This window comes from Rutilus rutilus (genome assembly GCF_951802725.1).
Source record: "Rutilus rutilus genome assembly, chromosome: 6".
Lineage (NCBI taxonomy): Eukaryota > Metazoa > Chordata > Actinopteri > Cypriniformes > Leuciscidae > Rutilus > Rutilus rutilus.
In genome coordinates, this window is record NC_140214.1 from 22704546 (window position 1) to 22718584 (window position 14039).

Consider the following 14039-nt stretch of genomic DNA (forward strand, 5'->3'; position numbering starts at 1 on the left):
ACATAGCTCTCATATTAAGCAATATAATGTAAAACATATATATAATATAATATAATTAATTTAATAAAAATATAATATAATATAATATTTTTTGAGACGATTTTTTTTAAAGAAATTTATGGAAATGAATCGTCCCATTTTTCATTGCATACGTTCTCCAAGAATAGCCACAGCCTCCTTTGCAAAAAGTTGTAAGAAAGGTGAGATAAATAGCACATATTATATGTGCTATGTCAACACATTTTCCCCCCTCAAAAGCAAAAGCAAGAGTGCAAATAATCCAAAGTAGGGTAAGAAATAAATGGCACTACAGAGTGTTAATACAATTGCTGAGTTTGTACAACATGCAGTTATGCTTTTTATGGACGTGGTTACTGCAAAGCTTAAGAACAAAAACATTTAACTGGTAACAATGGTAAAGCAGACTCTACAAATATTCCACAAAGAGTGGCACAATGTTCAATGGTGTACTAATGAGAGACAGAATGGTATGGTGTTAAATCCACAGAAGACATACAGGGACAAAGCTGCATTGCTCTAATGGTATTTTTCTAACAAGTGTATGTGGACAAGTTTATCTACAACAACTGTGATCGCATGTTCATTCAGAAAACCATTTTACCCTAATTTCAGTTCACAAATTGTCAGTCTTTAAGTGTTTAGTGTTTCTGTGTACACTCATAAAAATGTGGGTTTGTTAAACCAGTTTCTAGAGGATCTTTGGAAAGACAGCGGGAGCAAGAGCAGGAGACAGAGTGATACTGAGGCAGCGAGTCAGGGAGATGTCATTGGGAGGGACTCACTTTGCCCTGGCTGGTCTTTGGCAGAGCATCGGTCTTGCCCTGGGCTGCAGAGACCTGAGGAGACAAGCACCCCTTTAGTCAGTGCAGTGCAGGGAGGAGGTACAGAAAGCCCAGGGTCTCAGGGTCGGAGGAATAGGATGTATCACAATGAGTGAGTCAGTATGCTAAGGTTACTTTTGAATCTGGAAGAATCACCTGACAGTCTGTGTCTAATGAATTGTGCAGGAGATAGTGTATTTAACCGTGTGTCTGTTCAACTAACTACAAAGCAGATCTATGGCATCACTGAAACTTAAAGGGACAGTTCACCCCAAAAAAGTATTTTTTTCATTTACTCACCCCCACTTTGTTCCAAACCTGTACGACTTTTTACTATGTAACAAGAAAAGATGATATTTTGTGTTGTCTGGTGTCCATACAATGAAAGTCAATGGGGCACAATGCTGTTTTAGACTGGCAAAAACATTATTCAAAATATCTTCTTTTGTCATTTTTGGGGGTGAACTATGCATTTAAATATTAATGGAAGCATAAATCCAAAGAGCAAACATAATTAATGGAAGGTTTTATAAAAAGACATTTTAATTTAAATGATGTATTGTGGCCTTTAGTTGACAGTCACCTTCTGAAATCCAAATGCATCGTCTTTACCAGATCCTTGCCGATAAGAGAAAACCCTTTATGGAATCCTGTTATATGGTCTTTTTTATTTCAAAGAGATGGGGTAAGATAGTTGCCAAGGAGATGGCTATAGAAAACAGACAAATTCATTCTACATAAATTTTGTAAGAAAATCTCAGTGTACAATGAAAAATTGAAGGCTTTGTTTTCCATGGTGGACGTCAATCACAAAAAATTGTTGGATCCATGGATCCATGAGCTCAGGCAAAACTGTCTGTATCTTAAAGTTAAGGATCAATCAGATGAATAATGGAATTTACATTGAGCAGCAGCGATATGAGACATACGAATGAGAAACAACTATTACAGAATTTGAGATTTCTTAATGCGTTTAATGCCAGCAATACTGCAGCACAAGAGCTTATGATCATGTGTTGCCAAATAATGCATCAAATTGATTCTAAATCTGTAAAGAAAACAATGAGGTCAAGAGCAGTATCTATGTGTGTCTCTAAAGTCTAGATTATATCATTCCTTGCACACATGCAAATTCTCCTGGTTCTGTCCTGACCAATCAACTCACCTTGCCTCCTCCAGGCTGGTACTTCATGTTATCGGTGGAACCGATCTTGGAGCGCACGTTTTTTAGATCCGGCAGCGGAGCGTTGGTGGTCCGGACGTTTCGGGGGGCTCGAGGCACAGGAGGCTTCCTCTCAAGGGGAGTCTGCTTGGGCACGGGGGGTTTGGTGATGCGGGACGGTCGAGGGGTCGGGGTTCCATTGGTGGCTGCTGTGCTGGTGGCAGAGGTTGGTGTGCGAGTTGTCCTTGGAGTTGTTTTAACTGTGAAAACATGAAGCAAATAAAGTAAAATAACAATTAAGTACTGCAGCAGAAAACACAGTAGGTTTAATATAGTATGCATGAGAGGTCACAGACAGATAATTCCTGTTGTCATTGACCTCATGAATGTTTCTTCTTCCTAAGCCACTACAAAAGTGACAAGGTTTTCTGCTGTTGTGTACAAAGAGATGAAGAGAGGAGTTGAAGGCTCTATCAGTGTGATGATTTGAGACAAGCCTCTGTGAGTAAGTCTATCCCTGACTTTGTCAGCATCTTCAGATTTGATGACTAACAAACTGCACTAGTCAGTGTGTATTAGCTCAGAACTGCTGTGTTTTCAGGAAACAGTAGAGGTAAAGTTCTCACCCTGCTCTTTAAGCCTCCATCAAAGCAGAATTTAGTAACAGCTACAGACAGGTAAGCACCTTTATTTGCACATAAGCACCTGACCACTGTAAAGATGATCTCTCCACTTTTGAATCTCTTTTTTTTTTTTGATTGCCTCGGTTTACTTGCCCAGGATATATTTTCTCTACATTATTATATTTCATTGGTTGACTTGTTATTCAAGTCAAGTTGTTATATAGTCTCTGCTATTTGAAATGTTTGCCTTAATATCTTGATGGCTTGTTTGTTCTATATTGGGAGAACAAACATGTTAATCACACTTTACATTACATCCAGTCTCAAAGCTTAAGATGGTTTAACGATTTATATTGCACCTAAAAATGGTAAGACCGTTTGGAAATCACAAGTTCCAATCTTCCTGGCTGCCCTAAAGCAACTTCTGGGAGTTAAAATGCACAAGAGATAGAATTTATTAGCTCGCTGGAAATTTTGTTTACAAGGTACAACACTGCAACAATAAGCAGAGAAATAACTACTCATTGAAATCTGACACAATCTTATTACTGAATGTGGTAAATATCATTGCCAGGTCTTTTAACATTTCATGTAATTTACTATACACCAAAGTCTAATACTATTGAACCAAAATATTTCTCGATAAGAATAAGATAGGTAAGATAGGTAATAAAACTGCATCATTCTCACCTGGTGCCTTTTTCACCTCTCCTGCTTGGTTTTCAGTCTTTGTAGCTATAAAAACATGCAATCAAATTAAATTATGTACATTTAAAAGTCATTACATCATTATGCCTCATTTAACCTTAACCCGAGATCCTATATACTGCACCTTAGTCATGGTAGTGCCATCATTTATTTAATTTTAATTTTTTTTTATTTATTGTCCTTTTCTAGTTTTATAACCACAGAACAAGACATGCTTACACCTTTCACATATACATATTCAATTTACACTTCCTAAAGGAAGAAATGCATAAAAAAAGTAAAAACAAAGAAAGATAAATAAATATGTAAATAATACTGAATTTGTTACAGACAGTGTTTACAAAGTATTTTCCTGTAAGGTCTACATTCCCAGTTTACATGATATTTATGTATGGCTCCCACAGCTGATCAAAGTTTTTCCTCTTGCACTTAGCAATATAAGTTTGCCTTTCCAGTCCGAAACAGTTTGATACCTTTATCCACATTTTCATGGATGGAGCATCCATATTCTTCCAGCATAATGCAATAGCTCTTCTGACTTGAAGCAGACCAAAGTCTACAAGTTTAATCGGTCTTGATGTTTGTATAAAGTCCATTGGATATATTCCAAGAATACAAAGTTTTACATTCAAAGGAATTTTAATGTTAAACATGTCTGACATACATTTTATAACCTCCTTCCAGAAGTTTTGTATTTTTGGGCATTCCCAGAGGCAATGATATAATGTACCTTTATCATCCAAGCATTTAGAGCACATAATATCTGGAATATTACCAGACATTTGATGAAGTTTGTCAAGTGTTATATAAGTTCTCATTAACCATTTACTGTATATTGAAGTAATTTAAACCTTGTATTTATTGTCTGTGTTTGTGCTTTAAGACATGCATCTTTCCAGTCTGCCTCATCTATATCTTCCTGTATATCCATTTTCCAGGCATTTAATCTGTCCGATGTTGATTCAGTAGGTAGTGCCATAAAAATGTTTTTGACAGGAATCAAAATGAGGCTGTGAGGGACAGGAGTACAGTATATTCAATTGGTTGTACTGTTATATAACGGCGTGCCAATTGTTTGGCTGACGAAACACCTTTACAAAGTCTTTCAGTATACAAAAACAGTTTTGACCTTCATACTATGAATGCCATTGTAAAGACTGTAAGTCTATGACTCACAGCCTCATTTTCATCCATGTAAATTTAAATCTGCTGACTAAATTCTATATGACGGAACAACTCACCGGAGGAGCGTCGGGCAGTGGTGGTGCTTGTGCCGTTTTTAGAGTTGGTAGCAGATGCAGCTTTAGCCTTTGGCACTGGAGGGCGACGCTGGGTTGGTGTGCCAGTCTCAGAAGACTGATGGAAACAATACGATTTCAGAAAGCCGAATGACCAGGGATGAGTTGACGTCAAGACAAGAGGTTGATTAGATGAGTTACATACACAGTGGCTTAAGGGTGGCTCAATGCTTGAGGGTGATTGTCCAATTAAGGCAGAGTTTGACTTGAAATCTTGATAAAAGATGTTTCATCACATGACCCTGATGAAAGATCAGATCATGACCTTGATCAACCTACAAGTGAATTTTGGTATAGTGGGTGTTGGTGTGGATTTTTGATGCTGTATGTGATGGTAATGACTTTGTAGTTTGCTACCACTCAGTTAAAGGGATACTTCACCCAAAACTTAAAATTCTGTCATAATTTACTCACTCTCAAGTTGTTCCAAACCTGTTTGAATTTCTTTCTTCTGCTGAATAATATTGGTAAACAAACAGTTGATGGGGAAAAATACTATGGAAGTCAATGGGGCCCATCAGCTGTTTGGTTACCGACATTCTTCAAAATATATTATTTTGTGTTCAGCAGAGGAAAGAAATGTATACAGGTTTGGAACAACTTGAGGGTGAGTAAATGATGACAGAATTAAAAAAATGTTGGTGAACTATCCCTTTAACTTAAATGTATAAATTGTTTCCATATTAAGATTTAAAGCATATAATCTCTTTACAAAATAATTTGTTGAAATAATAATAATAATAAAAAAATCCCCTAACTGAAAAATCACCCATAAAGACAAGCAGAGAAGAGATGACACTCAATAAAAAGGTGATAATGAATAATAGATTAAAGGCAGAGTAGGCGATTTGTTCCAGAAATTTTTTTGTTATACTGGTTGAAAGTCTCTTCACATCCTGATAGCAATCACTAAGGTCTAAATGTAGTTATATGTACTATATATGTCGTCTGTGGAAGGTGTAGGACCATAAAATGTTCATCCAGTCATTGCAATGGTACGATGCCCTACCTGCCTGTCAATGTATGTATTTTCATACCTCCGCTCACCCTGCTCGCGCAGACATCACACGTCATCAGCGGTTTTAATGCTAGGCAGAGTTAGTCGCTAGTCACGAGCACCGCAACCGAAACTGCAGCCACCTTTTACAGTTCCTCCTGAGCCAAAACAACAAACTTATGCTGCGTTCACGCCATAACTACTGTAATTTACAAGAGATGGAAACTAGTGACGCTATACTGGGAGCGGTTCATGACTCGAATTTATGCATTTCTATGTCAACACTATCTACAGTGAAATTAATCCGTAGCAGTCAGGTGGTATAGGTCAGTGCTCTTGTTTACGTTCATTATTATTGTAATGTTATGTGCTTTGTGACATGAGGTAGTTTAACGCCGTCTCTCGTGACGCTTTGCAGAATCTGTGGTGTGCATTCATGTGTTTTGAAGAAGGCGTGGCTTTGCAGAGCACTCTGAGCTTTCAAAGCTAGCTTGTTATTGCTAGCTGCTCCAAAAATTGCCTACCCTACCTTTAATTATATTCCACAAGCTCCATGCATGAAAGTTTGAGAAAAAGCAGTTTAGAACCTAATCACAATAGAGAAGCATATAATTAGTCCTTATCTGATATCTGTCTGTCATTGGGAAATTTAATTGAAGGAACATAACTGGACCTCATATTTTATCAGTGGCCTAAAAACATGCCTCTTTCTTGTGATTTTGCTGGTGATTGAAATTTTGAGTTGACAATGACACAGACGGCAAGCCATGGGTTGATTTTAATAGAAGAGATGGGCACCGGAGAAAGTCACAAAAGTCTCCCCTGTGGATCGTTGGCTGGGTGCCAAACCACAGATGGGGCAAATGGTGTTAACTCACCTTGGCCTTAGTCTCAAGAGTAGATGTAGTGGTGGGGGTTTTCTTGGTACCAGTAGTGGGGGTTGTTGCCTTGGGTATAGGGCTTTTTTTACTGGCAGAGTTGGGAGAGGTGCGTTTGGTGGCACCAGCACTGTCTCCAGTGGACAGCGAGTTTGGTCTTGCTGAGCTTTGTTTGGTTGACCCAACTGAAGGCTATATGCATGTATTTGCAAAAAGCACAAAAGAAAAACTAGATGCAAACGTGGGAGCATGATAAAATCAAAGTAGCAGCAATGGTTGTACAAACAACCATTATAAATTATTAATCCTTATTAAGATGGAAAAATGAGAACAAACCCCTCTTCTCAAATGTGGCAGTTTAAATCAAAGTCAGAGTAGCATATCTGATGAATGAAATCCCTCTGTTTTTCAGACTTACCTTGGTCTTACTGTCCAGGCTGGTCACCTCCTTGCTCCCATTTGCTGTTGGAGACTTAGCAGGTCCTTTAGCAGCCGTCATGTTCTTCTCAGCTTTGGCTGTCTTGTCTACTTTTTCCCTGTTGTCTTTCTTCTCCTCTGTCTCCTTGTTCGTCTTCTCAGGTTTGTCTACTTTCTCAACTTTCTCCTTTTTCTCAGCTTTATTATCCTGTTTCTCCTCTTTCTCGACTTTCTTCTCATCTTTGATGATCTGCTCACTCTTCTGAGTCTTATCCACACTGTCTGTTTTCTTTGTAATCTCATCTTTCTTGTTCAGGTGATCGATCTTCTCCATCTTCTCAGGCTTGTCTTGCTTCTCAATTATGTTGATGCTTTCCATCTTTGAAGCAGTTTGCACATTCTCCATTTTCTCCTTGGCTGTCTTATCTTCTTTTACTTTAAAAAAAGACAAATTTGAAATATCCATATTTAATCAAGCAAATGTGTATTTGCAATTATTATCATTATGAGCATTACAATGTTTGTTCACACAGGGCTTTTGGTTATTGTTAATATATTTATGGGGACATAAATTAACAGTAAGCTGCACTTGATGCCTCAGTCTCAGTACATTCTGACAATAAGAATGAGAGTAGATGAGCATGAGAGGTCATGGAAAAGGGCACAGAAAGTGCCTTGAGCGGACAGACAGAAAAGCACATTGTCAGCCTGGATGCCTTATGTAACTTGGCACCATTCTCTCCACAAAGTGAAAAATCAATGGCCAACGGAGGACCAAAACAAAACAAAAAGAGAGAGAGAGAGAGGAAAAGAAATAAAGAAATAAATAAAGAAAGTGCTTTGCTCCTTAGACAGGATGACAAATACTTATTGAATACACAGACATTCAGTTTATTATATATATATATATATATATATATATACTGTATATATATATATATATATATATATATATAAACATATTGTGCCTTTAAGTGTCTTAAAATGTACATGACAAGCTGAAAACTGTTAGACTTAACTGAGATCAGAACTGTGCAAAATAAAACACACAAAAGACACCATTCTGGCTCAAAATTAAATCCACATTGAAGAGTTAGCTAAATAACATAACCCTAACCCTCTCTTTTTATTTCACTCTCAGCTGTGCTTAATATAAATTTTCAATGACAACCATCTATAACAGACCATTGAGAGCATGTTTGCAAAAAAACTAAATTCACTACTGTTCAAAAGTCTGGATTTAGTAAGAGTTTTCATTCAGCAAGGACACATTAAATTCATCAAAAGAATTAGTAAAGACTATCACTTTTACATTGTTACAAAAAATTTCTATTCAAAGAATAAGAAATGTTTCTTGAGCAGCAAATCAGTATATCAGAATGATTTCTGAAGGATCATGTGACACTGAAAACTGGAGTAATGATGCTAAAAATTCAGCTTTGCCAAAGAAGTAAACTACATTGTAAATTATATTAAAATACAAAATAGTTATTTTTAATTGCCATCTACCCAAAACTTTTGAATTGCAGTGTATGTTCAGCTCTGTCACAGATACTATGTAAAGACAGAAAATCTGATTATGATACATCTGTTTATGCGTATAGGGACTAGTTAGGATCTAGAGATCACAAACCTACACTGGATTATAGACCACTGCAGACCTTGAAACCGGCACCATTGAGATTAGAGCAGCTGATCTCACCTACCATTACAAACACCTTTAGGCTGAATTTCACGGGATGAAACAGCATTCCCACTTTCCGACAGCTGTTGCGGTAACTGTATCCTGGCAGAACTCTGTGACATACCAGCAGGCTGTTCTTTCTTTGTAGTAGGGTCTGAAGGGATACTCGCCGTGGATGGTAGAACGCTCTGTTTGTCCTCTACAGTGAAGTATTTGACGGCGGTCTGTGGTGGTGGCACATCCTTGCCTGGATATTTATCAGGTAGCGGGAGGCTAGAGGGCACTGTCAGGTGGGTACTGTCTGACATTGTGCGCTGGACCACGCGGTTCTGTTGCATGGGGGGTGATATGGGTGGGCATGTCTCCGTTTTGCCCTCAACCGTGCCCTCCATGTAGCTGTCATTCACCACGCCGATCACGCAATAATTCGGCGTCGGGCCTGTTTTCGAGATGCCTCGGGGCGGATCCCAATCACTGTTTGAAGATGTCAAGATGGCACTCGGCGGTGTAGGTCTAGATGTCACCCCGTTGGTGGAAAGGGCTTTCCCTGGAGACAGAGGTGATGGAGAGGAAGAGAGACTTGTGGGGCTTTCTGCTGTACTGCCCAAATTCTTCCCGTCCCTGCCACATGGGTGACTGGTTGCCCATTGGTCCGCCTTCTGGCTGAGTGCTGTCGATTTGGAAAGGTCCTGCTTGTCGTCCTCTAACATTCTGGAGGATTGCAGACTGCCTGGCTGTCCCTGCTGCCAGTTCCAGCCCTGGGCAGCTGTTGACGATGCCAAGCTTGGCATGGAGGGTGGCACTGAGCACAGATCTCTGCACTCTGAGCGCTGGGATGACATCCTTACCTCTCTAAATATATTTGTCCTGTATCAAGGTGTCTATCCGTCAGTAAATGGCATTGACTGAGATGAGTTAGTCTATAGCGCCGGTCTCTAAACCTCCCTCAACGCCGAGGCTGAGATGACTCTGCGTCTCTCTCCCAAATCCCCCTCCTCTCTCTGATTCTCTCTCTCACCCTAATTCTGTCCGCACATTCCTTCCAAGTCTTCAATCACGTGATTGCGTGAGCTGCGTCCTTATTGGCTGCCCTGCACTGAAAAACCTTGCTTTTAGCATCCAGCGTGTTTATAAATACCCCTTTCTCTCTCTCGCACTCACACATTGTCTCGTTTGGCACTCGAATGTTCTAGCAGACACAAGCGTTCACCTTTACCCTTAGTGGTGGTGATGGAGGATGTCATCATTGCCTGGTCCTCAGGTGCTGTGTCCCTTACTGAACACGATAACGTTGATATCAATCACATTTAATCGTATATCAGCTTATTGGAGATCTGAACCATTATATTTCTCTGTCTCTCCCATATGAGAGGCTGATGGAAGTGTGACCTCTGTTGTTTACTGTGCCTTTCGCTCTCTAGAGATACTATGGGCCCAATTTACTAAACAGGGCAAATTAGCGTGAGAGCGCAATTCCCAAAAAAGCGCAGATGGGAGTGGAAAGTTATGTGCCTGATTTACTGACGACACGCAAATTAAAGAACACAGACGCAGCCGGATCATTTCCATAATGACCAACGCAATCTACCAAGAGCAGCGCAAATTGGCTTTTTGGGGCGGCAAATAATGGTGCAAACAGTAGTAATTCTCCTTTGCTTAATTCATTTACATTACGTTACGTGACATTAGCCTATTTATAACAAAAAAAATTATATTTAACACAACCCTGCCTCTTTTCGTTAAAATTAAAAAAAATATTAAACTTATTAATATGGTTCAGGCAATATGTGCATTTGTACACTGATCATCTTCACTGTAATAAAATAAAACATTATAAAACTAAACCCTGTCTCTTTTTGTTAAATTTCAGTTTTATCAATAATAGCCATTATAAAAGTATAAGTAAAAAGTACAAGAAGCTATACAATAAGAAATAAAGCAAACAATTCAGTCAAACATACAAAGTCAGCGCTCTAGTCTAACGTTACAACGGTAAAGTTAAATAGCCTAAATATAAAGTCATGAAATTTCACTTAGCCCTCAGTTTGGCCAGGGAACAAATTATAGATTCACAAGACCAAAGATCGCCCGTTAGGTCTACACGAGACGAATTATATCTCATGTTTAACCACTACAGAGACGTCAGAGTCAGCGGCAAACGTCAGAAGGACCAGCCGAGGAAAGGCTGTTCCAGGCGGGGTACATGAGCGCCGAGCGCCCGGTGATTGCCTGGATCTCACAACCTGAATCAAATTTTCACAAATCTTTATAAATAAACCACAGATTTGAGCTTTAAACAACTACATTCTCGCCTGAAAAACTCTTAAAATTACATTTCGTGACACAGTAACAGTAGTATTATATTTAAACTGTATATTAAAAAATGGCACTTCTTATGTTGTCATTCCCCTTGTAGCACGTGCAAGTGACGATTCTCTGTCAACCAATCAACGTCCTGCAGTGAGTCTAGCTCCACCCTTTAGTACCGTACCACTGTGCTAGGTACCCCAACGGAAGGGTACCCAAAAAGTGGTACGGTATGGTTCGGCATTTTGGTACCATTCACAACTTTTGACAGTCGGAACGGAAATAAATGCGTACCGTACTGTACCGTACCGCTCAATGGAAACGAGCCATTAGTAAATATGGCCCCATGTTCCTTATGAGAGTGTATTAAAGGGATTGTTCACCAAAAAATGAAAAGTCTGTCATCATTTACTCACTCTCATGTTTTATCAAACCTGTAGGACTTTCTATCTCCTGTGCAAAACAAAAGAATCCACTCTAAAGAATGTATTTGCCAATACAATGAAAGACAATGGGGTCCAAAAGTTCTGTGTCCAATCAAACTCTAAAGTATTTACTGCTCAAGCCAGTCAAACCAATGCCAACATAGACAGGTAGCAGCAGACATCTCCTCATCCTTAAACACCATGAACAACACAAGGTAAAAGAAAATGTGACCCAGTATAGACATATTTACTTGCAATGGATAAACTTGTTTTGTGCATTCAGATCACAATGTGTTTGTGGCTTGTTGAGGGCAAGAAAGCATCAAAAACTATTTTTCTTAAACTCAACAGATAAATCAGATTTCAGACACTAGCCCTTCAAAAAAAAAAAAAAAAACGTTCAGTCATGTCCTCGCACTGTCTTCTGTCTCTGAGAAATTATGCTTTTTATAATGACAAACACCTGGTGATTATCTCAAGCAAGACAATTATTCATGAAAAAAACATTAAACTCAGCTACATAAATCACTTCCAAAATCAGTCACAACAGAAAAGTTTTGCATTATTCAGAACTTTACAGTGTGTATCTGCACAGAAATAGCACTAACAGTTAAACCTCTATATTAGGTAACCTATTCGACCAGTTAATTACATGGTAGTCCTACCATGAAAAATGTGAGCAGTAAAAACTGTGGTTTTCAAAATTATACCAGAGACACCACAAAACCGCAAAATCCACTGCATCCGCCCTTCCAGACTTGAGTAGAAGAGTGTGATGTCGTAATACGCGTGTGATCTGATTGGTTAAGGCACCTTAATTAGAGTGAGCTTTCCACACACAAACTACAATGCATCTACTGCAGAGCCATTCCAGGCCATTGACAGATATAAAAGGAATCTTTTCTCTCTGCCTGTCTCATTTCTATAATGGGCCAGATTCTTGTGAATGGATTTTGTTGCATAAGGACATGTCAGATGTATTTTATTGTTTACATTCTCTTGAGAACACACTGCACCACATCATATGGTTCAATATACAGAGGATATTAAAACTTTCTGTCACTGTTGCATTTGGTTATGCATTTTTAGTCTTCAATTGTGGTACATTCTCTAAGGAATTGTTGTCCTTTTTTAACTGTTACAAAACAATTTTGTCTATATAATCCTTTTTGTTGTCACTATTTGACATTTAGACAATAAATTAATGCATTTAACATGGGCACAGCAATGACCATTTCTGAATACAAAAAGTTATTACATTACATTACATTACATTACATTACATTACATTACATTATATTATATTATATTATATTATATATTCAGAAGAGTTTCATGATGACTATAAATAGAGCTTTTGGACAAATGGAGCAATTTTATGCTAGTGCCAACCTCTATCACAATGTTCTTTTCAGTAATGAAAACACAGCATTAGAAATGCATTTAACACATTCAGCGTGGGGTAGAACATGTATGCTCATTGAGTAATCGGGATGTCACAGAGTTTCTATTTCTGGAACATATCCTACAGTTACACCCTAGCTTGTTCTTTGGCAGGTCCTATTCGCTGCATCACCAAGGAAACCGCCTCCCATATCCATAGCAACAGTCTCCCCGTCAATGCAGCTGCTGATATTTAGGGTCCTGTGTGGTCGGAACCACCCGAGGGGAGGGAGAGGAAGTGAGTGAGCAAGGGCAAGAAAGGACGAGATGGCTGATGCGAGTAAAGGGAGGGAATAAAGGGCCAAGTGGGGCATCTCCTATTTTTTGCATTTTGAAGACTGAAATCCAGAGAAGACCAAGTGCTGTGTCAAACAAATCAACAGGCCAATGTCTAGCTGAAAAGTGACCAAATTATATTTGAATGCATTTGCAAATATTAATTATGCATAACTCATAAAGAAGACGAGCAGAAAAATATCACATTTGCTCACAACAGGCAGGAAATAAACCAATACATTTCTCCAAAGCAGGAAGTGGTATTACATGCAAAAGCATTTCATCAAGTTTTGCTTTTGCTCTTGTGACTTTAGCTTGGTGAACAAACCCGAACAGATAAAAAACAAATAATTTCCAGACTCATTACGTCATTAAAGACGCCACCAGGGATCTTCTGAGCAATTAATCTAAAGCTACCGCCCAGTACTCAATATCTCTCAATATCCCTGCCGGAGCACAGCACCTCTCAAACGCCTCTGAACACACCCTAATCGCTTGCTATAAAAAGAACAACTCTGTAAGTCTTATATAATGGCGAACGGCAGAGCCATCAATTTTACATGAGCTGTTGCAAGAGGATGGGAGAGAGAGGAGGAGAGGTGTGTGTGAGAGAGATGAAAGACAGAGAAAGCCACAAAAATACTATAGGGAGTATGAATTCAGCCTATAAATACCACCAACTAAAAATAACTGTTCTTAAATATTATGTGCTTGAATCAACTGTTTATTTGAACAATTTACTTAAACAATTTAGTTAATGGAACATTTCTTTTCACATTAAGTTAAAAGCTTCTTTCATTCAAACTAAACTAAATCAATCCAACGTTTCATATTCAATGTCAGGGATTACTGAGAATGCTGGATACCACCCATATAAAGGTTTTAATAAGAAAACTGAATAATAATTAATGGATATACTACTGATAGGGGCTGTACCCACACTTCATTGATAATGATAATGAGATTTTCTTACCTGGTT

General features: G+C 38.6%; 1 protein-coding gene across 18 annotated transcripts in view; it reads right to left on the reverse strand.

Annotated features, from left to right (window-relative positions):
- The window catches only part of map4l (microtubule associated protein 4 like), a 42586-nt gene that overhangs the window by 7336 nt on the left and 21211 nt on the right, over nucleotides 1–14039 (reverse strand). For 7 of the 18 annotated variants that reach the window (XM_084412434.1, XM_084412423.1, XM_084412420.1 and 4 more), the window contains 6 exons: nucleotides 6927–7360; nucleotides 6509–6700; nucleotides 4577–4691; nucleotides 3318–3362; nucleotides 2008–2264; nucleotides 804–857 (listed from right to left, as the gene is read on the reverse strand). In XM_084412434.1, the coding sequence (XP_084268560.1) occupies nucleotides 804–857; nucleotides 2008–2264; nucleotides 3318–3362; nucleotides 4577–4691; nucleotides 6509–6700; nucleotides 6927–7360 (1097 nt within the window). The remainder of the gene's footprint in view (nucleotides 1–803; nucleotides 858–2007; nucleotides 2265–3317; nucleotides 3363–4576; nucleotides 4692–6508; nucleotides 6701–6926; nucleotides 7361–14039) is intronic. The other 11 variants (XM_084412425.1, XM_084412431.1, XM_084412428.1 and 8 more) reach the window with 2 other exon arrangements.